Here is a 13,623-nt window from a genome sequence, read left to right on the forward strand (position 1 = left end):
TACATAGCGCTTTACAGTAGTAATACACGACATTCATATAAATAACAGGTCAATGGATAATTATTTAAGAATGTCATGATTTGGGGTGCTCAGAGATCCTTGTTCACCTTGCTTCTTGACTTCAGCATTCTGATAGACATTGCCCTTTAATTAAAATAGCTCCAGAGCAGCACATAGCACATGTGCAGAGAGAGGCGAAAACAACTACAACTCCCAGAATCCCACTGCTCCGCGCGCATGCGTAGTGAACATGCGCAGTGAGCCTGCCTGAAGCGGTGGGGCAGATCGGCTGCTGCCAGGTCTTTCGCTGGTCGGGACGGCGCCGCAGCGGCTACGCTGATTGGTTGCGCCGTACGTCAATCAGATCCCGGGCTTGATCAAGTTCCCCGGCCGCCCGTGAGAGAGCTGTCTGCTGCATGGGCAGCTAGTGTGTGACGGGCGGCGGTGGGGAGAGCGGCTCCGGAGCCGGGCAGGATGCTGAAGTTTCGCTTCAGGCGGCAGGTGAACGACCCCCAGAGGGAGAAGATCAAACAGGAGCTGTTCGCGTTTAACAAGGTGCGGGGGCCTGGGTCTGCGGGGAGGGGGGCATGGTACCCCCGTAATGCTGCAGGGGAGGGAGGCATGCTACCCCCCGTAATGCTGCAGGGGAGGGGGACACGGTACCCCCCCGAATATTGCATGGGAGGGGGGCACGGTACTCCCCAATAATGCTTGGGAGGGGGGCACGATACCCCCCAATATTGCATGGGAGGGGGGCACGATACCCCCCAATATTGCATGGGAGGGGGGCATGATACCCCCCAATATTGCAGGGGAGGGGGGGCATGGTATCCCCCCAATATTGCAGGGGAGGGGGGCATAGTACCCCCCCAATATTGCAGGGGAGGGGGGCATGGTAGCCCCCAATATTGCAGGGGAGGGGGGCATGGTACCCCCCAATATTGCAGGGGAGGGGGGCATGGTATCCCCCAATATTGCAGGGGAGGGGGGCATGGTACCCCCCCAATATTGCAGGGGAGGGGGGCATGGTACCCCCCCAATATTGCAGGGGAGGGGGGCATGGTACCCCCCCAATATTGCAGGGGAGGGGGGCATGGTACCCCCCCTAATACTGCAGGGGAGAGGGGGTCTGGGGCATGGTACCCCCCCTAATACTGCAGGGGAGAGGGGGTCCTGGGTATGATACCCCCTATAATACAGCAAGGGGGGGTTGTCCTGGGCATGGTACCCCACTAATGGTGCAGGAGGTCCTGTGTCTGGCATTCTTCCCCCCCCCCCCCCTATTACTGTGGGGAAGGGGTTCTGCGCCTTGTATTGCTACCCTATTACTGCAGGGAGGTCCTGTGCCTTGAGCTCCTGGAGTGTATTGGGAGTCCCCTGTAGTTGGGGGGGCCAAATAACGGCACAACAAAAGGACAAACATTTTGGATACTAGTGAGGTGGGGTCCCCAGAATTTGGGCATCCACAGATCATGTTTGGGGGGGGGGGAGTATTTAAGTTTAAAACACATATTCGGGTTGCTGCTTTTAATCTATTTTATGTTTGTTTTGTTTCCCCCCCCCCCACGTTGTGCTACGCAGCCCCATACACATCAAAGGCTCTGTCCACATAGCAACACACGTACAGAGAGCCCTCAGCCATGTAACATCGTCTCTCATTTAAACCTGTTTCATCATTGTATATTAGGACAATTCCAAATTCTTACTATAGTGTGTGTGTGTATACACGCATACTATATTGTCACAAATATATTTGTAATGGCTTCTGTATATTGCATGTACTTGGGTGACTAAAATAATGGGTGATCACGTACGTACACCCCATAAACTTGGTAAGTGATGAAGAGGTCATTTATCCGGAGGAAGAAGTTGGGGCCGAAACGTTTGTCACTCGCAATTTAAGAGTGTAATGATGTATTACTGTAGACTGGGGGGTTGGGAGTCCCGTACCTTGCATTGCCCACCTAATAATACTGTAGGGAGGTGGTCCTGTGCCTGGTATACCCCCTCCACCCCCCCATTTCTGGAGGGTAGGGATTGTCTTGAAATCCCAAGGTGTAATTTTCTGTATATGGTACCCCTGCACCCTTGTATTGCTGTGCCCCAAGTTATCATGTGGACACGATGCTCCCTATTGTCGGTCTCTCCTAAGTTTGGGGTTGATCACTTGGTTTGCATGAGATGGGTTCCTTATGTCTGTGTGCAGTGCTGAACCCCCTCTTCTGGTGAAATGGGGTGCGGCAGTAATGAAACATCCTGTTATTTGGTACTAAATGTGTGCCCATATGGGGAATGAGGGGTTCATGGAACTGTAGCGGTTATTCTCTCGGTGGTTGGGGTACAGTAGATATTGGGTATCCCTGACATGGGGGCTGGTTGAACTCCTTGCTCTGCATTCTGATGTGGTCCGATGTTGTTTTGTGCATGCACATTATATTTGCACCCCTACTATGCCATGGGGAGAGTGATGAACGGTCCACACACTTGTATCTAAAGGTGCTTGGTGTTGGGAGTGTGGTGTCCAACCGCCCCCCCCCCCCCACTTTCATTGCCACAGACATGCTTCATATTTGCTGTGATTTTCGACTTGCATCTTTTGTGTTGTGGCCCTGGGGGGCTTATACTGGTCTGCCGGTGGTGGGTTAGCCACGTGCTGCCTGTTTGGGGTGCAGTCTTGTAGTTTGGTTATGGGAAGTGGACGGGTTATATTTACCCCCGCCCCCACCCCATCCTCTTCTCGCTCCCCAAACAGCAAGGGATGAACCTCTCGTGTAATAAATGTGAATCTTTGGCCAAGACTCATTCGTGTCAGTGGGAGTGAAGCTGTGCTAAATGTTGGCACCCTTTTGTGCATCTGGGCCTCTGTTTCTGTGGGTAGTGGTGGTACAGTATAACGCCAACTGTAGGGGTAATCTCTTGTTACATAGGGGAGTACATCCATGTACTAAGGGGTATTCTGTGTGGGTGCAACAGTTTGTACAACTTTACATTTTTGTTTTTGCATGGTCTAGACTCAGGATGTCCAACTGCAGGCCTCAAGGGCCACCAACAAGTCAGGTTTTCAGGATATCCCTGCTTCAGCACAGGTGTTCAGACTCAGCCACCTGTGCTGAAGCAGAGAACCTGACCTATTGCTGTCCCTTGAGGCCTGGAGCTGGCCACCCTGGGTTTAGACCGATGGCCACTGTCTGACGATGTAATAAAGTGACTTGTTTTTTTAATATGGCTTGCAATTCCCCTGTGGCAATAAACCAATAACCTGGTAGCCATTAGTGGAGCAGAGGGTGCCGGCGCCTGGCAAGGTTCATCACGCAGTACTGGGTTGGGATGGAGCTGTATATAGTATGCCAGCGATGTACGTGTTGAGCAGAGCGCTTTAACTAGTTCCCCAAAGGGACCAAGTTGGAAAACATTCAGGAGTAGATGGGGCCCCAAGCGCATTGTAATTGTAGGTTCAAATAAAAAATATTCAACATTTTGCAAGTATATCCAACACCTGCACCATATGTATTTTTATATTTAACTTGCACGTGAGTTTCAGTGGGAAAACGTCGCTGCCTGAGTAACTGGTATAACATGCGCAGGCGCAGCCGAGTGGAAGGTCCCTTGGTGGGCTGCATGTTGGAAGGCCCTGGGTTAGAGAATGAAATGCTGCAGGGTGTGGGGGAAACATCTCAGGCTGCAAAAATGTTTCCTGTGTCCCCAAACCCCCTCCATCAGCAAGGCGTACACTTCAGTGCCAAAGATCAGTATATCATGTCAGACTGTACAACAGGCGGACATATTTCACTCCCACTGATCCAGTGATTAACCTCTACAGTGCCAGAGGGCAAAAACAGATCTGTGCTAACCCCTGGGTTTTGTTTTATTCATTCCAAAAGGATTTGCTGTAGCTCCCATCTGGGAGGGAAGGACCCTGCGGTCCCTACTGTTCCCCCTCTTGCTTTGGTTCAGCTGCTGCTGTTTCTTGCTTTTTTATTCCTTTTCCTGTATTTGTCTGGTTCTTTCCTTCCTCCCATGGTGCTGGGTGCAGCTGCACCTCCAACTGGATTCCTCCTACACAAGCTTTTCTCCAGCGGAGGTGCTTCCCCCTCGCTGATGCAGCCTGGGAGACAGCTCCTCTGCTGTGCAAGTGTCAGGCAGCTGGAGGTGTACCTTGCTGTTTCTCGCTCTGTGCCAGCAAATAAAACCAGCTCTTTACTTCCAATACCTGGAGGTCCCTGCTGGGTTGGTTTCCTTCTTTTACTGTAAATGGCTTCAGCTCTTGCTGCCCCGATTTCTTTTATCTTAAGGAAGAGCCCTACAGTTTAATTTGTCTTTTTGTGCTGCACCCTCCAGCTGTTTTCTGTTTCAGAGGAGTGATGGATGTGACACAATTTTTGTAGCCACACTAAATGTAGAAATCGGGTGATTTTGCTGAAATGTTGGAACCTGTCCGCCCATCCTGCTTTTCACCATTATCTCCTAGATATAGATTTTCAAATGAAGACCCAAATTCCTTTAAGTATTTTCACTTAATTGCGAATCTCTTATGTGCTTATTGGGAACGGTGTTTTTTTTTTTTGGACGAGGGCAAAGCTTTTAAAAGGTGCCAATCATTCCCACGGCATTATTTGGTTTGTGGCGTTAAAGCTGTTATCCCACACAGCCGTCCAGAAGACCTTGTTTTGTAAAGAATGTTGGTCTTCCTTAAGCACATCTAACCATACAAATGACAAGGATCTGGCCGCTTTTATGTTTTGGGAAATAAATTGCAAGGTGCGTTTCTTAGGCTTTGTCCCCGGTGGCCGCGACGGCGTGCGCGCCGAACACTAGGTACGGCCCTCTATAGGGAGGCCCCAGTCGGTGGGCGTGCGTGCACAAGGCGCGATGCGCAACCACCTTTGCCAAAAAAACAAGATTTTTGTCTTTTGGCGCAGTGGTTCAGCCAATGCGTGTGAACCAGCCGTGTGACATCATGGCCGCGCCCCCGCCATGCCCCCCTCAGTCAGATCTCCTGCTCTTCAGTGGAAGCGCAACTGCAGACCACAGGTCGCGGCTAAAACTGGTGCACGTGCTACTGGGCGCTCCGGCGCATGTGCACGCAGTGACTGGGGGATGTCATGTTTCCTTAAGGCCTTGTTCAGGGTGAGCACCGTGCCATGAGAGCAGGGGCGATTAGTGTGTAATTGTGCCCGCGAGTGGGGGAGGGGGGGTGCCTGTGAGCGGTTAGCGCTCATTGGCTGAACCGCGCCCGTGACCAGGGCACGCACAACAAATTCAAAAGAATTTGTCTCGGCAAGCAGCTGGGCACGTGCGTGCACGCGGGATAAACACACCGTCGCAATGTTTGAGCGCACGCGCGCAACTTCACCCTGGACGCGGCCTTACCCGTCTCTCCTGGTTGATAAGAGAATTATAAAGCTGGGGAGAGGAGATTTGCCTGTGCTAACTCATACTGGACTCTGACATCGGACAAAGGAGAGAACGCCTGCCCCCCTCCCCACCCCCAGCCCTGTTTCAGCTTGTCATGTTTACAAAATCGCTTAAAAATATTAAATAAATAAATAAAAAGTTGTGTCTCCTTAAACATGTCCCTGACACTCAATAGCTCACTCGCTTACACACACTTTAATAAGGAAGTTACAAGTATTAATGTGTGAGCCGGGCTGCTTGGTGATTAAGATGTAGTTTGTTTTTGTAATTATGGGAGGTGTGTTAATGTGACATGCATGGTGTATTTGTAACTTGTAAGTGGCATACATTATTTGTTTGGTGTTGATATCCAGCATTGAGGAGTTTTAATATTGTGAATATTTGTCAACACCTGCCCTATATTATGTACACATGCAATCAAGGTGTGTCTGTGTCCCTGCCATTAGTACACTGTAGTCCTAGGAGGGACTGACCCCTTTAAAGTAATGTTTGTGTTGTGCAGAACAGAAGTGTATTATAAAGTAATAAAGCTGCTGTAAACGCCATCAATATTTCAGCTTTTGTGCAACAGCTCAGGTGAGCTCAACTCCAGCCCTCAAGCGCCCCCCTCTCCCCCCCCCCAAACAGGTCAGGTTTTCAGGATAGCCCAGCTTCAGCACAAGTGGCTCAGTGGAAGGGGGGGGGGGGATTGGAATTGAAAACCCCTACATCAGCTCATAAAAATTTCCGTAAATAAAGCGCGCGCCTGATCCTTCCGAAGCGTATACCCAGAATGAAGTGTGTGGGAACCCAGCAGGTCTCTGTGCTGTGAATCGGATTCCTCGGGTCTCCCAGGAAACTTTCCTGCTGGAGATTACTGCGAGAGGGTCCAGCGCTGGGCCTGCTCAGGCCACTCAGCTAATCGGTGTGATGTCACAGGTGCGCGCTGTAACCAACGCTTGATTTTAGTTTACTAACCAGCGAGAACCTTTCTATATTAATAGTCTGTTTTTTCTCTCAGTGTTGGCTCCACAAATAATTAGAGGCCTCTCTAGTTGGTTCCTCAGGCACTGCATGTGTTGTGAAGTGGACTATATTGTGTTGCTAGCACTGGGGGGGTTATGTTTGAAGGAAAGGGGTTCCCTCAGAACCCTGCCTGGTGAGGGTGCAGCCTGCTCCCCTGGGGTATCATTGTGTTTCTGACCCTCTGCGCCCCCCCCCCCCCCCCCCATCCTGCCTGGTGAGGGTGCAGCCTGCCTCCCATGGGTATCATTGTGTTTCTGACCCTCTGCGCCCCCCCCCCCCCCCATCCTGCCTGGTGAGGGTGCAGCCTGCTCCCCTGGGGTATCATTGTGTTTCTGACCCTCTGCGCCCCCCCCCCCCCCCATCCTGCCTGGTGAGGGTGCAGCCTGCCTCCCATGGGTATCATTGTGTTTCTGACCCTCTGCGCCCCCCCCCCCCCCATCCTGCCTGGTGAGGGTGCAGCCTGCCTCCCATGGGTATCATTGTGATTCTGACCCTCTGCGCCCCCCCCCCCCCCCATCCTGCCTGGTGAGGGTGCAGCCTGCCTCCCATGGGTATCATTGTGATTCTGACCCTCTGCGCGCCCCCCCCCCCCCCCCATCCTGCCTGGTGAGGGTGCAGCCTGCCTCCCCTGGGTATCATTGTGTTTCTGACCCTCTGCGCGCCCCCCCCCCCCCCCATCCTGCCTGGTGAGGGTGCAGCCTGCCTCCCCTGGGTATCATTGTGTTTCTGACCCTCTGCCCCCCCCCCCATCCTGCCTGGTGAGGGTGCAGCCTGCCTCCCCTGGGTATCATTGTGTTTCTGACCCTCTGCCCCCCCCCCCCCCCTGCCTGGTGAGGGTGCAGCCTGCCTCCCATGGGTATCATTGTGTTTCTGACCCTCTGCGCGCCCCCCCCCCCCCCATCCTGCCTGGTGAGGGTGCAGCCTGCCTCCCCTGGGTATCATTGTGTTTCTGACCCTCTGCGCCCCCCCCCCCCCCATCCTGGTGAGGGTGCAGCCTGCCTCCCATGGGTATCATTGTGTTTCTGACCCTCTGCGCCCCCCCCCCCCCCCATCCTGGTGAGGGTGCAGCCTGCCTCCCATGGGTATCATTGTGATTCTGACCCCCTGCCCCCCCTGGCTGCAGAGAAGTAACACCCCCCCCCCTCTCCCAGCTGTGTGCTCTGTTTCCCATTGTGAGACAAACTCTTTCTGCAGAGCTGGATTAGGTGTTCCGTGGGAACAATGGTCAGCCCTAAATACCCCTCCCCCTCCTATTAACCCCCCTGTTGGACATTGCAGATAAAAACCTAATTATCTGTTAATCTATAGGTCTCAAAGTCCTACTCTGGGATCTTGTGTGTGTGCAATAACAGTGGTCCATGTGCTTATGGGGGGATGGGGGGGGGGGGTTGTACCACTGCTTTGGTGTTTATTTACAAGTCCAAACTTCTCTTTAATGTAAAACATTGACCTCTGACACTTGTCATTGGCAAAACGAGTGATCCTGCAGCCACTGTGTGGGGGAAATGAGCATGTATCAAAGGAAATGAACGAGTGGTCGGAAACCACTGATTGAGCCACCTGTGTTGAAGCAGGGATATCTTGAAAACCTGACCTGTTGGAATGGATCAACATTTTTGTTTCTCTGTGAAAGGTGTTTTTAAAAAAAATATTTTTAAGATTTGAAAGATCCCACAGAACTGAACCGTTGATCTGTTCCAATAAAGTCCGTGTGTCCGTACTGAGTGAGCGGACCCGGTGGGCCTGATGTACTGGGTCCGTGTGTCCGTACTGAGTGAGGGGACCCGGTGTGCCTGATGTACTGGGTCCGTGTGTCCGTACTGAGTGAGGGGACCCGGTGTGCCTGATGTACTGTGTCCGTATTGAGTGAGAGGACCCGGTGGGCCTGATGTACTGGGTCCGTGTGTCCGTACTGAGTGAGAGGACCCGGTGGGCCTGATGTACTGGGTCCTTGCTGCGGATAGCACCCAGGCAGGTTCCATGTGGAGTGCGTGTTGCTGTGCGTGTTGCTGTGCGTGTTGCTGTGCGTGTTGCTGTGCGTGTTGCTGTGCGTGTTGCTGTGCGTGTTGCTGTGCGTGTTGCTGTGCGTGTTGCATTTCTTGCCCAGGTGCTCCACTAGCAAAATTGGCAATCTGTCATGGAAACAAGCCAGTAACTTTATTTGATCAACATTTCGGTCCTGGCCAGGGCCTTCCTTGAGACCGAAACGTTTATTTGAATAAAACCACTCGTTTCTTTAAATGAACCGTCCAAGCAGCTGAAAATTACCGCTTTTTTTTTGTGTTAATATATGCAGCCTTTGATTACCCTTTTTATTGAAAACGAATTACCTAAGCTGCTGATCAATTTTGGTTCTCCCGTGATCAATCAGCAAAAATCCTCTTTCCCAGGGTTCACTAAATGGCCGCCTTTCAGTTTCAATCAATTCTTCAGCCAGTGTTACTCAGCAGCTACAATGTATCCTTATATTACTAAGGTACCATTATATATTGTTACAGTTTTTGCGGCTCAAACTTCTGGGAACATTGACAACAAATGATCCCAAACAGGAAAGTGTTACAAAGATCTTGCACTGCTGGGGAGGTGGGCTAAGGCCGCGCCTATAGTGGCGTCGATGACGGGTGATGTCACCCGTTGCCACAGGCAAAAGTTATATTTTGCGCGGCGGTGGCGTGGGTTTTCGGGCATTTGATTGGTTCAAGAGCAGTCACATGAGGCGACAGCCCTTGAAAAATCAAATTTTGCCGGCTACCAGTTTTCGCGACGTCGCATTGTCGTCGCGCTTACTATAAGCGGCGGCGGCGGCAATGCATTTGTTTTCGAGCGACGTCGCCGGCACTATAAGCGCGGCCTAAAGCTGGCTATAGAAATCAAAAGGTGCTCAGTGTATAAAAAGTCAGTAAAAATGATGCGTGGTTGAAATTGGGGAAAAAACCCCACAAACATTTGCTTAGATTGCTCCTCTAAAAGATGTATAATTACATAACACTGGGGCTTATGCAGAGAGGAACGTTAAGGTAAAATTCGCCAGGTTAGAGGCAAAAATGTCCGCATTTAGGAAGGTAGTGGCGAGAACTTGGTGGGCCAATTTAAAATCGCCAGACGTGTGGCGAGAAGCATAATCTCGCCAATGCGGAAACACGCAGGATTCCAGTAGCTCCGATGTGCATGTACGCGCCAATTGGAGCTACTAAATGGCGCGTCCAGTGGAAATTTTGCCCGCCAACAAAAGTTGGCTGTATTGTGGGCAAATAACGCGCGGCTTTGAATGGCGAGTTTCACGCCAAGTGAAACTCGCCTACTTAGCTATTTCATGAACACCGCGCTACCGGAGTACCCTGCATAGCACTACAATAAATTCCAATCCTGCGGCGAATTTAAGCAGTACCTCTCTGCATAAGCCCCTGTGTTCTTACTGACACACAGCCTTATACGCTTCTAGTGCGCTGCTCCTTGCATACACGTATTCATGGTATTTTTACGTTCAAACCTGGAAAGTCTCCTGAATGTGTCCTAGACACGCACAGTGGCTAACGCTCATTACACCTAGCAGATCACACTGCCATTTGTATATGTTTTTTACCTACGTAGCACCTTTTTTGAGATACAAATGTAGAGTCCTTTATACGTGGCGGTATTTCTTTCCCGTGGAATCTTCCGTCACCGCAGCAGGCCCACCATCCCTGGTCTCCTCGCCGGGGCGGGAGGGGAACCTGATTTTCACTCGGGCTCTAATTAGAGTCAGGTTGTGGGGGAGATAATTAATTCAGAGCGGATGCAGCTGTGATTATGATCTCACTTGGCGAGAGCAGAGCATCGTCTTTCCTTGCATCCTAAAGCTGGGGGTCTCAAGCCCTCCGTCCTCAAGGGCCACCAACAGGCCGGCTTATATGGATATCCCTGCTTCGACTGAGCCAGCTGTGCTGAAGCAGGGATATCCATAAAAGCCGACCTGTTGGTGGCCTTTGAGGACTGAGGGTTTTTATACCCATGTCCCAAAGGATTTACCTTCTCCCCTTGCGTGTGTTAACACTTGTCCTACCAGAGGCAGTGGGCTGATGGTGGTTGACCCTTTTTGGTATGACACTGATTTTTGGGGACCGTGTGTGTGACCCCCCCCCCCCCCCATCCCAACCACATTGGAATTGCCCCTACACTCTCGCCTTGGTTGGTTTTCAGATTTAGGGAGGAAAATAACTTTGTGTACTGTATAACGGGCGAGGGATTGAAGAAACCGCCCCCAGATGTGTGCGTGCATGGAAGAGCCCCGTGGCTGGGTGGATCAGGGAATGGTAGAGCTGCAGGGATGGGTTGCACTGATGTGCAGCAATACTTTCTTGTATGCCAGAGAGAGCGTGAGATATTACAATATGGGGAATTCTGCTTGTATTCATCTTACTAGGGAAGAGACAATGTCAAACCCTTTCACTGTCCGGCAGCCCGTTGCCGTATAATAACACGTGGATCCGTGCATTTACAGGCCTCTGGCAGCAAAAGGGTTAAACCAGGCGTTCGCAACACCAGTCTTTCGTGCCTCTTCCCCGACAGGTCAGGATATCCCTGCTTCAGCACAGGTATCTCAGAGGCCGTCTTCGACTGAGCCACCTGTGCTGAAGCAGGGACCGATTGAGCCACCTGTGCTGAAGGTGGGATATCCTTAACCTGACCTGTTGTCTTGAGGACTGGAGGTGGGAACTCCTGGGTTAAGCACTTGGCGGGAGGAACATGCGTTGAGTCTTATTTTGTGACGGAGGTTTATCGTTTGCTTAAATCTGTAGTTTGATTTCTGAATGTTTGTGTGTTCCTCTCCGGCAGACGGTTGAACATGGATTTCCCAACCAGCCGAGCTCGCTGGCGTTTGACCCCCTGCTCAGGATCATGGCCATCGGAACCAAATCGGGCGCTGTCAAAATGTATCCTTTACATGTCTTACGGGGGGTGGGGGGGTGGGGGGGAAAGAAATCTTGTTGGATCTTTTCCGTGGGTTCACTTGTTCGCCAAGTGGAACTGCAGCAGAAGCACAAGAAAATGGTTTTGTACGCACTGTTATCTGGGATGCCAAGTATGGGCCTAAAGAGGCCGTCTGCGCAGCACTTAAAAAAAAAAAATCTACTTTTGATTACCTTTTTTATTGAAAATGAATTACCTAAGCTGCCAATTAGATTAGTTCTCCTGTGATTAATCGGCAAAGATCCGGCTTCCCAGGGTTCACTAAATGGCTGCATTTCAGTTTCAATCAATCCTTCCGTCCGTGTAATTCAGCAGCTACAATGCATTCTTATATTGGTAAGGGAATATTATCTATTACAGTTTGCAGCTCACACTGCTGGGAACATTGGCAACACATGATCACAAACAGGAAAGTGTTGTAAAGATCTCGCACTGCTGGGGAGGTGGGATAAACCTGCTACAGAAATCAGAGGATGCTCAGTGTATTGAAACTCATAAAAAAATGACATGTTGTTGAATTTTAAAAACAAACATAGTAAGTATTTAATACGACAGAACTGATTTTTATTTTAAACACACGTGCAGGATATCGCAGGGATTTCTCCTTTAACAGTCATATTCTCTGCAAGAAGTTGTGCAGCTCAGGCCTGTCTCCAACTGACTGGCATGTTGGTATTATCTGGTTTCATCTTAATTGTTTCTGCAGCAATATTACTTAAAAATTAGCTTTATTTCTAACCTTCGGACACGTACATGCGGGTATTTCCGTGGCAGTGGGTAATGATTAATGCACAGTTGGTGCGTGGGACACATACATGCGTGTATATTTCTGTGGCAGAGGGTAAAGATGCATGCGCAGTTGGCTGCGGTGGGACACGTACATGCGTGTATATTTCCGTGGCAGAGGGTAATGATTCATGCACATTTGGCTGTGGTGGGACACGTACATACGTGCATATCTCCGTGGCAGAGGGTAATGATTCATGCGCAGTTGGCTGCGGTGGGACACGTACATGCGTGTATATCTCCGTGGCAGAGGGTAATGATTCATGCGCAGTTGGCTGCGGTGGGACACGTACATGCGTGTATATTTCCGTGGCAGAGGGTAATGATTCATGCGCAGTTGGCTGCGGTGGGACACGTACATGCGTGTATATCTCCGTGGCAGAGGGTAATGATTCATGCGCAGTTGGCTGCGGTGGGACACGTACATGCGTGTATATCTCCGTGGCAGAGGGTAATGATTCATGCGCAGTTGGCTGCGGTGGGACACGTACATGCGTGTATATTTCCGTGGCAGAGGGTAATGATTCATGCGCAGTTGGCTGCGGTGGGACACGTACATGCGTGTATATCTCCGTGGCAGAGGGTAATGATTCATGCGCAGTTGGCTGCGGTGGGACACGTACATGCGTGTATATCTCCGTGGCAGAGGGTAATGATTCATGCGCAGTTGGCTGCGGTGGGACACGTACATGCGTGTATATTTCCGTGGCAGAGGGTAAGGATTCATGCGCAGTTGGCTGCGGTGGGACACGTACATGCGTGTATATCTCCGTGGCAGAGGGTAACGATTCATGCGCAGTTGGCTGCGGTGGGACACGTACATGCGTGTATATCTCCGTGGCAGAGGGTAATGATTCATGCGCAGTTGGCTGCGGTGGGACACGTACATGCGTGTATATCTCCGTGGCAGAGGGTAATGATTCATGCGCAGTTGGCTGCGGTGGGACACGTACATGCGTGTATATCTCCGTGGCAGAGGGTAAGGATTCATGCGCAGTTGGCTGCGGTGGGACACGTACATGCGTGTATATTTCCGTGGCAGAGGGTAATGATTCATGCGCAGTTGGCTGCGGTGGGACACGTACATGCGTGTATATTTCCGTGGCAGAGGGTAATGATTCATGCGCAGTTGGCTGCGGTGGGACACGTACATGCGTGTATATTTCCGTGGCAGAGGGTAATGATTCATGCGCAGTTGGCTGCGGTGGGACACGTACATGCGTGTATATCTCCGTGGCAGAGGGTAATGATTCATGCGCAGTTGGCTGCGGTGGGACACGTACATGCGTGTATATCTCCGTGGCAGAGGGTAAGGATTCATGCGCAGTTGGCTGCGGTGGGACACGTACATGCGTGTATATTTCCGTGGCAGAGGGTAATGATTCATGCGCAGTTGGCTGCGGTGGGACACGTACATGCGTGTATATCTCCGTGGCAGAGGGTAATGATTCATGCGCAGTTGGCTGC

General features: G+C 51.1%; 1 protein-coding gene across 2 annotated transcripts in view; it reads left to right on the forward strand.

Moving 5' to 3' along the window:
* Positions 1–297: 297 nt before the first annotated feature.
* Positions 298–13,623, forward strand: part of LLGL1 (LLGL scribble cell polarity complex component 1) — a 47,538-nt gene continuing 34,212 nt past the window's right edge. For both annotated transcript variants that reach the window (XM_075565896.1, XM_075565897.1), the window contains exons 1-2: positions 298–555; positions 11,236–11,333. In XM_075565896.1, coding sequence (XP_075422011.1) covers positions 475–555; positions 11,236–11,333 — 179 coding nt within the window. In that variant the 5' untranslated portion in view covers positions 298–474. The remainder of the gene's footprint in view (positions 556–11,235; positions 11,334–13,623) is intronic.

This window comes from Ascaphus truei, chromosome 11, assembly GCF_040206685.1.
Source record: "Ascaphus truei isolate aAscTru1 chromosome 11, aAscTru1.hap1, whole genome shotgun sequence".
NCBI classification, from domain to species: domain Eukaryota; kingdom Metazoa; phylum Chordata; class Amphibia; order Anura; family Ascaphidae; genus Ascaphus; species Ascaphus truei.